This window comes from Lagenorhynchus albirostris, chromosome 14 (assembly GCF_949774975.1).
Source record: "Lagenorhynchus albirostris chromosome 14, mLagAlb1.1, whole genome shotgun sequence".
In the NCBI taxonomy this organism is placed as follows: domain Eukaryota; kingdom Metazoa; phylum Chordata; class Mammalia; order Artiodactyla; family Delphinidae; genus Lagenorhynchus; species Lagenorhynchus albirostris.
In genome coordinates, this window is record NC_083108.1 from 14,607,309 (window position 1) to 14,621,059 (window position 13,751).

Below are 13,751 nucleotides of genomic sequence, written 5' to 3' on the forward strand. Positions count from 1 at the left end.
AATGACGGAGGAACCCTTTCATTTTCTTTCTTACATTATTTCCTCCTATGAACAGCTCATTCCATGTTAGCCACATTGATCTCCTTGTTGTGTCTTAGATGCAACAGGTGTGCTTCAGTCTCAAAGATTTTAAATTGAGATTCCCTCTTGCTACACAGCTAAATATTAGCATGATCTCCTCTTCACTTTCTTCAGATTTTTGCACAAATGTAACCTTCTTATTGACAATTACCAGTATTTAAAATTATAAATACTTAACCCTACACGCAACTTTTTATCCTTTTTCAAAGCCTTATTTTTCTCCACAAGAAATATATATGAATCAAAATGTGTAAAAAGCTTTGATTGTATGAACATTTGGTCAGATGCTCCCAACTTTCACAATTTTGAACAAATATTGGTTTGGAGAAGGCATTAGTAGTCTTTGAAATGCTTAAGAATAGACATGATTAAATAGCAGTGGACTAATATTTTGAGCTAACCACTTTATCATTTGATATTTTTCTTTGAGGGCAGTCTGGTTCAGGGAGAAGCTGTAAGTAATTAGAGGAAGAAAAAATTGCAGAAAAGTTAATAGAAATTATTGATGAAGAATATTCCTACTCTGAATTCTGAATAAATGGGGCTAAATATCATTGAAATACTTGGCACAGAGTTTATTACTCTTGAGCAATTTTCCACATAGAGCTTTTGGTGGCATTCAATGCATACTAAATTGGCAATGAAAAGTATCAGGATATGCATCTTCCTTGTGAATGTATCTTTAAGTTTCTTGAAAAAAATCTACAAAGATTGAATAGTAAAGACAATGGCGCTTCTATTCTGATCTTAATTGGACTCTGTTAGCCCAGGTCCTCCAAACGGCAGACACCAAGATGAGATTAAAGGTGCAAGGACTTCATTAGTGAAGTACCTGTGTGAAAGACAGTGGGAAGGAGCCAGTCAGACTGGGAGAGCTTTCAGACTGTGCATAAGTCTGACCCTAAGTGAAGGAAACAGGTGGGGAAAGGTGGGGAAGAAGCGTCCTGGAGTGTGATGAAATCTAAGTAAAATTCAGTTAGGCCCTTGGGAACTCTTCACACCAACTCAGCTATCAAGAGAGTCTCGTGTCTCTCAGGAATGGGAATGCCTTAGAATCCCTGCCGTGCTCAATCAGTGATGGACTGGGAGAAAACTCTGGAAAGCACAGCCTCAGGGCAAATGCAGTTATGAATTTAAGAGAAGCAGATGGGCTCTTGGACAATTAAGCTCCCTATAGCACTCTCCTGGCCAAACACAGTCATTTTATGAATATAAAACCAGTCCAACCCATGTAGAAAATCCAACCAAAAAGAAGCTTTTGCATTCGATTTGCTTCTGCATAATAATCGATGTTTGTAGAATCTTACATTACTATATGATTTTCTTCTTACTTACTTTTGTAACCTATCACAGTATTTTATGTAACTAATTTTATTTTTAAGAAATATGAATTTTATTAAAGGTTTCTACTCTTTCTACTATCAATGAAGTATTCATTCTGTAATTATAGCAAATGAGAAAAACTATGAAATTTTTCATTTATATCTCTGGACTTCATTCTTAATGCCCATTATTTTGTGAAGAGTACTGATGGAGATTCGCATAGCAAATGTTTAAATATTTACTAGTTATAAATCATGCTACAAACTTGCAAGTCAACTCCTCCCATTCAAGCCCATCATGGGTATTTACCTGAACCTGATTTCTTGTATATAAAAATGTTCTATAATATAAAAGAATTCCCATTTCACGGTACGCTGAAATTTTTTTCCTATTCCCAGGAATGGCCCTACTTATATAACATCTGTTTATACACCATTTTTATGAAGTAGTCTCCATATGCAAAAGATGATGGGCCTGCTTTTCATCACTACCCAGGTGAGTTTTGGCATTCCCATGGTGCTATGAATTGTATTAAGAAAGACAATATGAATTTGTGGAAAAAAATATTTTGGATTTAGGTGAGTTGTCACCTTTGCTCCTTAGATGTAGTTCTCTTCATCCACTAGCAAGTTAATTTCTTTACCTATTTAACAGATATAACCAGCACAACTGTTGGGAAACATAAGCTAAGTAACATACGTAAAGCTTTCTAGCCTAATACATGTTCAATGAATGGTAGATCCATTACTATTGAATGAATGTATTCATTATTTCAGTGCCTCATTATCAAAAGAATTTAAGGTGAGTTACCAATGCCGATACACTATTCAAAGTGGTTTTTTTAATGCTTGTTTTGAACTAGGTGATTATAAGGTTAGGAAAAAGCAGTTGATGAAAGAGATAAATTTAGAAGAGAAAATGCTGCCAATATATTATATACTAACCAATATATTAATGCCAATATATTATATACTAACCAATATATTAATGCCAATATATTATAGACTAACCAATATATTAATGCCAATATATTATAGACTAACCAATATATTATTGCCAATATCTTATAGACTAACCAAAGTAGGATCATGAATTTGCCTCTGTGATTCATGTTACAGAACGTATTTTTCTATTAGTGTTTTGTACTAGGAATTCCATATCTACCAAATAAAAATCTAACCAGCTCTAACTGCCTCTGATACTGACATCTGAGAGAGTCCCTTAGGGTCCACGGGTGGGTAATGTAATGGAGAGGACCAGGTCCCCAATATATTAAAGATGTTGTTAGTTCATGGCAAAGCTTTCATCTGAACAGAACCTAATGCCCATCTTCCTATAGAGTACTAGGAAGAAGGTGATAGGAATAGCTTCCTAAAAGCATGTCAATTATTTAAATTAAATTTTAAATAAGGGGCAGTTAAAAATTATAAATAAGGGGCAGAATGAGGGTGTAGACATGTCCTGCTGTTGTCATAGTGTTTGGAGAGACAATATATGCAGCTCTTGGGCTTACCTGGTGGCACAGTGGTTGAGAGTCCGCCTGCCGATGCAGGGGACACGGGGTCGTGCCCCGGTCCGGGAGGATCCCACATTCCACAGAGCGGCTGGGCCCGTGAGCCATGGCCGCTGAGCCTGTGCGTCCGGAGCCTGTGCTCTGCAACGGGAGAAGCCACAACAGTGAGAGGCCCGCGTACCGCAAAAAAAAAAAAGAAACGAAATTGAGTTATTTGTAGTGAGGTGGACGGACCTAGAGTCTATCATACAGAGTGAAGTAAGTCAGAAAGAGAAAAACAAATATCGTATGCTAACACATCTATATGGAATCGAAGAAAAAAAAAAAAAAGGTCATGAAGTACCTAGGGGTAAGACAGGAATAAAGACACAGACCTACTAGACTAGAGCATGGACTTGAGGATGTGGGGAGGGGGAAGGGTAAGTGGTGACAAAGTGAGAGAGTGGCATGGACATATATACACTACCAAACGTAAAAGAGATAGCTAGTGGGAAGCAGCCGCATAGCACAGGGAGATCAGCTAGGTGGTTTGTGACCACCTAGAGGGGTGGGGGGGGGTGGGATAGGGAGGGTGGGAGGGAGGGAGATGCAAGAGGGAAGAGATACGGGAACATATGTATATGTATAGCTGATTCACTTTGTTATAAAGCAGAAACTAACACACCATTGTAAAGCAATTATAGTCCAATAAAGATGTTAAATAAATAAATAAATAAATTCACATCCTTTCTCTGAAAACCTTGCCAACAGGTGGGTGTCAAAATACAGATTTTTTTATAATAAGTAGTTTAGTCCATATATAGAAGATAATGCAGCATTTCATTGGGGTCTGGGGCTGTATGTCATAATCAAATACATTAACATTTCTATGAATGTTACATTAAGTGGGTACATAGAGTCAATATGAGCCTCACAACAGGTCAGGATTGGTTTTGTCACCTGATGAACTACAAAAAAATTAATTGTTCAGAATGTCTTTAAATTTTAAAATTGTAAATAAGGGACTGTAGACCTATAATCCTTCAATTCTTGCTTAATTGGTGATAATTTATAAGGGAATAAAGAGGGAATTGTAATAGATAAGTTGGAGAGTATAGCAGAGGTTAGAGATCACAAAGCTCATACATGTTAGAGCAAAGATTTGAAAATGAATGAGTTAACACTCAGGTCCATCTTCCCTGCTAAATGACACTGGTCATAGATGAAGGACTACCTAAAAGCTGCAAGATATTTAGGGGAAACAATTCCAATCAGAGATGATGAAAACTTGCACTATGACAGAGAAGGCAGGTTCAAAGAAATAAGAAGAGTTGAATATCTTAATTAGATTTTTTAAAGAGCAATTCAAACTTGCCCTAAGAAAGCAGTTAGTATTTGAATGGGAAAAAATAATTGCAATATTTTAACTTAAATAAAAGGACTATATCATAAAATAAAAAATAAAAAGATCAAAAGGGAAGGATCAGTTTTCTTCAACAGGGCAAATGGTGCTGCACTACGTTAATTCAATGAGGCCACAATTATTTTGGTTTTGAACATTCACAGTGAAGCTAATCATTACCAAGACGTCCATTATGTCCCTACTTGAAAATAGAAATTATTTACTTTTTCCCCAGTCAGGATAGCAGAGCACTGAAGGGGGATACCCATGAGTTTATGTGGATACCAGGTCACAGAGTTGGCCCTAGGTGACAAAACAGCCCCAGTTAGTGCTCACCGTCTAATGAAAGAAAATAGAAGCGTAAATAGGTTCTTTCGCTTGCACAAGCAATGGCCCGGGTCTCACCTTTCAATGCCACTGAGTTTATAGGAGTGGTTTCTGGACAGCAACAATCCACCTCCCCAAGCTGCCTGTAACAGATACAAAGGATTTGGGTTCCTATTTCTTTTTTTTTTTTTTTTTGCGGTACGCGGGCCTCTCACTGTTGTGGCCTCTCCCGTTGTGGAGCACAGGCTCCGGACGCGCAGGCTCAGCGGCCATGGCCCACGGGCCCAGCCGCTCCGCGGCATGTGGGATCCTCCCGGACCGGGGCACGAACCCGTGTCCCCTGCATCGGCAGGCGGACTCTCAACCACTGCGCCACAAGGGAAGCCCTCTATTTCTTTTTACATAGCACTGAATGCTTTTTCCTATGTTAATTTTATTTCAAAAGTTGATGAAGATTTAATTGTTATTCAAGATAATTATAAACTTGGCTATAATTATCCTACTTAGAAGAACAATGCATTTAAAAATTTCCTCCTATTAATTTTCATTGTCTATTCATGACATAGTAAAGTTTTTTTTCTAATTAATTCAAAGAGATACCTTCTGTGTAATTTCCAGAGACAGAAATTTTTAAAAGTTGGAATCAGATTTGGCAATACTACAGAAAAATTAACATATCTACCATATTATATAACTTTAAATTTGTCCAACTCTAGTCAAAGCCAAAGACATTTTTGCCCAAAGTCACTGTACCAAACTAATAGCATCAAAACTTTTGATTTCCATAATAGCTATTAATTAAGAAACGTATATTAGAGTAATGGGCTAAGTCCTTTTGATTTAAAATTGTTTTAACTATTTCTTTAAACTGATTTTCTAAATTGTTGGTTGAATATTAATAGAGGTTTAGACTTTTTTTAAACACTAGATACATTTGTAGCTCATTCCATGATAGTGTATTAAGTCTAATTTAAGATAATTTATGCAAATAAGACTATTCTTTCTTGATATTTATTCTTTATAAAAATTAGGGTTACAGAAATTTTTGTCTTGCCTGCAATGTCAATTAAAAAATTTTAAGGACTATTCATAGGATACATCTTTTTAAAAAGGTGAATCATGATCCAGACTCAAGGATGTGACTTACATCCACATGCATCCAGAGTTTGTGCATCTCACAAATATCTGCGATGTCGTGGAGTGGGTCGCAGGCCCCGAACACTGTGCTGCCAGCTGTGGCAGTGACACAAAAAGGAGTTTGGCCCTGGTGATGACAAAAGCTGCATCATTCTTACAATCCCATGGAGTCCACTCCTATGCTAATATTGTTACTTAACCGTTACACTTCTGGACATCAGGAAGCTGGATAACTTTGACTAAGGGCATTAAGTACTTAAAAATTTCAAATACTCAAAGATACCTACAGTAATGGAAAAAGTAGCTTAACCATAAGATGAACTAATACCACTACCTCTGAGTCTCATTTACTGTTATTTCTCTCTGAATTTATTTTCAGAAAATCATACCACAACAATAGAGCTGACCAAACCCCTTTATTAGTAAATATCCTGATAACTTTTCTTTTGATAGTTAACAGAAACAAAATTATCAGGAAATACTACAATGTTAATTATTTCCCTTCAGTTTTAGAAGAAATTTCCTACATTTAGGGATTATTTTATTTCCTTTAGCAATTATCAATTGTTTTCCACTAACAAAAATAGGTGAAGAGGGCTTCCCTGGTGGCGCAGTGGTTGAGAGTCCGCCTGCCGATGCAGGGGACACGGGTTCGTGCCCCGGTCCGGGAGGATCCCACATGCCGCGGAGCAGCTGGGCCCGTGAGCCATGGCCGCTGAGCCTGCGCGTCCGGAGCCTGTGCTCCGCAACGGGAGAGGCCACAACAGTGAGAGGCCCGCATACAGCAAAAAAAAAAAAAAAAAAAAAAAAAGGTGAAGAAAATTAAGATGCATTTGTGTGTTAAATATGGAACTTCAGAACATACCTTCCTTTTAGCTTGTAATATATTTTTCTCTAACTCAGCTGGAATCATCTTTCCCCTTAAAAATGCAAATACACATTGATTTCTTATCAGTGAATAAACAAACCAATTCTACCAATTAGAAGAATACATAATATTCAAGATTAAAAAATTAGTTTTTATTATCTCCCAAAGGTATTTATAGGTGTAAAAACAACTATTAAGTAAATGTTTGTCTAAAACCAATGTTAAATATCATGTTATCTGAGTTAAAGAATGCTTAATTTACTATTCAATCATCTTAAAATCAGCATTACTTACAAATCAGAAGATTCTGATTTTTCTAAGAAAGATACAGATGATTCTCTCTCTCTCTCTCTTTCTTTCTTTCTTCTACCTAATTATTAACCTTTAATTATAAAGACTTCTTAGTATCAAGGTAGAAAAATCAAGTATCCAAATTGGGGGAGTGGGGGAAGAACATGACACAAATTCAGGTGGCCTCACGTTTCTTCACAGAGGATTTCTGGGGAAAAAAACCCAAAAGCCAATATTCTCCTACTCCATCCAGTTTTCAGACTAAAATCCTGTCTATTTATGATTCAGAAGAAACATTTCTCTTAAAGTCAGGAACAAGATAAGGATGCTCACTACCATCAATATTATAGTATTTTTTTCTGAAGAAATACCTATTAGCTAGCTAGATGATTATGATGATGATGATAGATAAAAAGAAGAGGAGAAAAAAACCCTAATTTGAGTACATATGGTTGTATACCTGGAATTCCTAACATTGTTTATTGAAAAACTCTTGAAAATGATAAGAATGTTGAGCAAATGAGTGGTTACAAAAATTAGGTTCCTTTTTTTTTAAACTAATTGTTCTGAATAAACATAGAACATATCCTATTCATAGCAGTAAAAAAGATATAAAGTATCTGGGGGAGGGATTCTCAGGAAATGTTCAGGATTTATATAAAGAAAACCAAACGACTTGAGATAAGTATTGAATTATAAACATAAAACATATTTCCAAAATATTTTATATTCATATATTTTATATTTCAAAACTTTTCAATATATAAATATTTTTTTACAAGCCAATAAATAATAAACCACCAATAAAATATGGGCAAAAAACATGAACAGACAGATCATGGTAATACACAATTGGCTGGTCCATATATTGGCTATACATTGTCCCAAATAACTAAACGTCATCTTTGTCTATCAGAATTTTCAAGTATAGAAGTATTGATAATATTCAGGCTTCACAAGGTAGACAAGAGTATCAATTAACTGAAAAATGTTTGAAGGGCAAATAAAAATCTTTATGAAATTGTAAGTGCAGACATTCTTTGAACCAATAATTCAACTTCTAGAGATTCACATGAGAAATATTAAAACACAGACACTCAAATATATTTATATAATTATATTCATTTAAGCATTGTTCTTAAATACTAAAATCTAGGTGAAAACCCTTTTAAATAAGATATGTGAAATTATGTTACAGTTATAAAATGGAAAACTCCGAAGTAATTAAAAAAGAATAAGGAAGGTCTGTATAAATTCATGGGCTAAGATTCCTAAGATATATTCTAAAGCCAAAAAGAATAAAAGAATAAGTTGCAGATTATAACACAGAATTTGATATGCATAAATGTATAAATACATTTGATATGCATCAAAATGATCTCCCAGAATATATGTATTTGTAATGTAGTTTATTTATGAAAAGTAGGATTCAAGACAAATGGAAATACATTTTCACTCTGTAGATTTCTAATGCAGTTGAATTTTTCATCTCTAAACATCATTATTACATTGCTAACTGGATCTACTTAAAACAAGGAACGGATATGTGACAGTCTCACTGACTTAGGACTAAGTAAAGAAGTCTTAACAGTAGGATAGGATACCTTGGTGCTTGTTTCATAATTACTTCTAGTTAAAATTATTGAAACTAATATGGGAGAGTATTCTTGCTAAAAATTGGGGTAATAGAAAAATGGGATTTTAATCTTCATACCAAGCATGATAATAAAAATTTTGAGAATGTATTAAGGACATACCTTTCATCACATTTTGCTTCAATTACATTATCAGTTCCCATACCAAGGATTGCTGCAGCTTTTTTTTACTGAATATTGACCCTTGGGCAAAAATGAAAACAAGAAAGGTATTAATTCTCCCGCCTTAAATCATCACTTACACTAGTGCATCACTCACACTAGGGCTTATACGCATAGCTTTGCATGGGTTTGTGCATGGACACACACACACACACACACACACACACACACACACACACACACACACACACACACACACACACACACACACACACACACACACACACACACACACACACACACACACACACACACACACACACACACACACACACACACACACACACACACGCAAGTAGAGTTCTTAAGGCATAGTTCCAGACCCTTATCGTTACATTTGTTGAGATGAAGAAGGTTGTAGTACCTCTTTCTAGGAGGCACTGTCACAGAACACGACTCTTTAAATGCAGGAGTTTGAATATTCTCGTTCTCTGTATACACATGAATCGTGTCATTTATAAATTTAGTGACAATATCCTCCAGGTAAATCCCTACATGTTATGGACAGGTTTAAGTCTTAAATTTCCAATTTTTTTTAAAGAGTGAGCCCTGAAGAAATGAATCAATTCTTATTCTGCTTGCAGTTTTTAATTTTGACTTTGACATCAACTTTGATTTCTTGCCTTCTAGGTGACTACTGTCTCCTTGTATCATTTGCATAATGTAAACAGTATCAGTAAGATGGAGGTGACAGCTCAAAGATAAACTTGGCCTGGGTTATTTTCAGCTGCCCGGAAAAGACCAGATATATGAGAGAAACAAGTAGAGAAATTTAAAATCCTAACCATATATTTTCATTTCAATGGAGAATACATAGATGAAATAGGAAATGTTCTTTTTTAATCTGTATTGTGGAATTTCAGCTTATTTGCTCATTATATTTAAAAAGTATATGTGAAATGATGAAAATGACATTTGTAAACAAGCATCTTCAATTGTATTGTTTTATAGTAAATTACATTAAATATGCAGTAGTGGTCTCTAATTTGATAATATACATTTATATAATGCCAATTTGAGTTTGGCAAAGGAAAGACATTGTAAACATGGGGACATTTTAAAGAAAACCCTGTGTTTCCAAGTACTTTTAGATAGAATTCTCAAGCTGGGACTACAATTACACTTTAAGATTATAAATGTTACCATGGTAGAAAAGAAAAAAGTGATCGAATTTATTAAAGGATGAATTGATTTTTTAAAAATACGTATTGTTACTAGGCACAGGGTTGGAACATTAAAACTAAAGGAGACCTCAATGGATATATTGTCAGTATCAGAAGCATCTGGCTGAGGACCTATAAAAATAAAGCTTTCTTGTCAACCGACTCTTACAGTCCTAACTGGAAAAAGAAAACATTAAACACATTCTCGTTCTTTTAATTCAACTTTAAAGTGAACCATTATATATTTGAATTTTCTGTCTTGCTTTTTTTATGGTATAGGTAGCAAAATGTTTTATATTTATAATCACATTTTTTCTGTTAGTTTCTCCTATGTTGAAATAAAATTTTAATACTGACTTATCTGTATTGCTAATCTATCGAGTCTATACCAACTGGAAAGTTGTTTTTCCCCTTTCCAATATTAATCCATAGATCCAGACAGATTACTGAATATATTTAATGGAAAAATGAAGCTAATATTCTCAGTCTTTCAATTACTTGATCAGTGTATCTTAGAAGACTCTTAAAAGTTGGAAAAATCTAAACTTTATACTTACTTGTTCAGAAACAAACAGTACAATGCATGGAAGCGCTGTCATGCCTTTTGTTTTTATCTCTGGATATTGCCTATAACGGGCTACTAATCCACCATAGAGGTTTGATATACTCCCACCTATGGAAGAGAAATTGTGACTGTTAATCTAGTTTCCAAAATCAGAAATGTTGATTGAAATCATGACAATTTGAGAGTTTTCTGAAACTAAAATTGTGCCAAATCACTGATGTCATTTTTAAAATAGCCTCCCTTGAAAGTGTTAAGAGAAAGCTCAAACAACACAATTCACAACTTTAAGATTTCTAAAAACTTTCTTTATAATTATAACCAACACAACGGCTTATGAACATTTATCTCTGGAAAACAGTCATATTAGTTGAAATACATTTTGAGTGTCTCCTGATATTTCTTTTCGCTCATAAACATTTTTCTTACCAGGTGAAAATATTCCATCTGCTTCTGTTTCTCTCCAGCCAATAATTTCACACATTTTCTTAAGAAGAATTGTTTCCATGACAGTAAATACTGGAGCTATTTCATAGGTAAACCTATAATATAGAAATTCTACTGTGAATTATATTACATGGAAGAGGATAAATAAAATCATGTGCTAGATAAGATTCTACACATTTCTGTATGCCAAAAGAGACTGTGCAAGAAATGGTTAAGTTTTATATGTTCTGAAGGGTCCCTTCCAGATCTAGAGTGCGTTAGTTCTACAAAGGAAGTATCAAGGTTTCCATGGTTTTGTGAGGTAGCTGGGACTTTCATTTTCTACCAAAAGGAATTTGAAAGTAGCTCCATCCCCTCAGCACACACACAACACTGTTTGGGACAGAAAATGTCCAGTTATCAAGAAAATATTTACACATTGCCTAGGGGACAAGTTAGAAAGACAGATATCTAGAGCTACAGACAATATCTTGCAGAACCTGAAAGAGCCTTTTCTAAAAACTGATTGATAAACGTTTTTCACCTAAAGACTGTACTGTGAGCAAACACACCCCCAAAAAAGGCTAAATACGGTTATGTTTTCAATAACAGCTTGAAGCAAGCAGACGTTACAGGAACCACATGGGCCCCATGGAAAAGAATTCAGAGAGCACTGTTACGGGGACTCTCCTCTGAGTCTCCCTGTGAAATTAGCTCCAGAGAAAGAAGCTGGGATTTAAAAGAAGGCTCTAAGCTTTTCTCTATATGTATCCTATGCAATAAACAGTGATGTATGTGTAATGAGCTCTGAAATCAAAAAATGGGTTCAGTTATTCTCAAGAAATCCTTTTATTTGTTCTTAAAAAAATTGTAAAGACCTCTCTAAGTGTAATTATATATGATGCCGGTATCAGGGACCACGTATGTGCCACTTCAGATGTCCTCAGCTTTCTCTGTCTCTAAGGCCTTTGGATGTTATTCAGGCCCAGCCACCACTGTGACCACTTTCACTCAGACTCACCCATAACCCAATGGAGAGTCGCCTCCCACCCACACTTGCAGTCTCTGACCTTCAGCCCCAGGGTCTTCCTTTTGCCCTTAGTATCACAAGTCATGGAATCAGCTGGTAATCCCAAGAATGCCCAGTTATTATGTGTGGGGAACTTAACATCCCATCATGCAGTCCTTTGGCTGTAAGAGACCTGGTTGAGAATAAATTTGTTCCCCTTGCTCCCTCCAGAGGGACTGATCTTAGAAGCAGTCACTTACAGGGGGCCATATATCCCAGGAGATCATGCACTCACCTCTGCTTATACTAAGTGGTAGCCAGGTCTAAAATGCCCCTCATGTTACCCTCTGCCCTGTCCTGACTCCCTTCATTTCCCCCAATCCTGCTCCTCTGCAGGGCATGCCCTAATAAAGTGTTAATCTATAAACTCTGGCCCCAGGCTCTGCACAAAAACACAGATTAAGAAAATCCATTACCTATTAGAATTAGGCTTCTAGTTCCAAGAAGAACAAAGTTTACATAGCAAGCCTACGGATGTCCATTTCAATGAGGCTCATTTCTGCCAGTGTTCTGTCAATTTCAGCTTCTACACACATTACATTTTTGATCCTATTTCAATTCCATGGAGTAGACATTATTATTTTCAGACAACGGAGACCCATTAAATGGTAGAATTAGGACTTAAATTTGGTTCTCAATTCCATCTCGCATGCTTTTCCATTATCTCAGATTATGGTAGGAGATACCCATGGAGATATCCAATGGAGATATCCATTCATTAAAATGAGAAAAATTCAAAGGTAAAGAACCCTCTCTTAAATCCTTTGTCTTTGCATCTTCCATGTATTCTTTCCACTATTTCTCTGTTTAAACCAAGAATCTATATTTTCTTCACACAAAAAATGATTAAGTTTCATAATAATGGGATTCCAAATAATGAAGCAAGATTTATAAAATGATTTTTGTGTAATAATTTATATAACATATAAAGTGCATCATATAGTCTCAAAAGATATAGGTTTTTTAAAGTATTACTCTATGCATGTTTAAATAAAGGGCCATAATCGAGCAATAAAAATTAAAACTAGCAGTAAACTGTGCAGGTTATTTTTACATGCATTTCACATCTATAAATCCCTGTGCATCATTAAAATCCCATTGACAACTAAACAGTTAAACCACAGTTTTCCCACATAGCAAAGCAGTCACTTCTCATAAATGTTTAGTTCTTGGTTTTAAAGTTTAAATTTCTACCACCTATCTCTTTTGATAGCTAGTTAAATTATATTAACATCTGACACAGACTGATCCTTTCAATTTCATATCTAATCATTTCCCTATCCCTTTAACCTTGAAATATATTGCCCTAAAATTAATTTTACTTCAAAACGTTGCAGCAGTGTATCTAATTTTCTTATAACTGTAAGTTTTGCTGTGGCAAAGTTCAAAATTTGTAAGGAATCACATTGGAGTTCAATTTAACTTTCCTTTAATAGTTTACTTTCTTCACCTTCAAGCAGATTGAAGTTCTAATTTATATTCAGGAAACTTTTCACATACTTGTCTGTGTCTTTTTTCGACTACGTGCTCCGGGCTGTTTTGGGTAGTGTTGAAATGATTCCAATCCTGGAGCTGGGCTCCCAATCTGCACACTAATAACTCAGACTAAAAAACTGAACTTTACTACTTACCAGGAAATTCATATCCTGAGATTTTCTAGAGAGAGACTGTCCAGAGGACCAGTCAAAATGTCACTCAGGGAACAGGAACCATCTTCTTTGCATTTCTCTCGGGATATCAACTATTTGTTTCTGATATAGCAAACATCCTATCCAGCAAAATGTAACTTCCGC

General features: G+C 35.4%; 1 protein-coding gene across 1 annotated transcript in view; it reads right to left on the bottom strand.

Annotated features, from left to right (window-relative positions):
• The window catches only part of LOC132504398 (glutamate decarboxylase 1-like), a 48,870-nt gene that overhangs the window by 22,059 nt on the left and 13,060 nt on the right, over positions 1-13,751 (bottom strand). Inside the window, 8 exon segments of the mRNA XM_060121763.1 lie at positions 4,523-4,601; positions 4,704-4,768; positions 5,773-5,889; positions 6,628-6,682; positions 8,679-8,759; positions 10,061-10,065; positions 10,459-10,574; positions 10,893-11,005. Coding sequence (XP_059977746.1) covers positions 4,523-4,601; positions 4,704-4,768; positions 5,773-5,889; positions 6,628-6,682; positions 8,679-8,759; positions 10,061-10,065; positions 10,459-10,574; positions 10,893-11,005 — 631 coding nt within the window.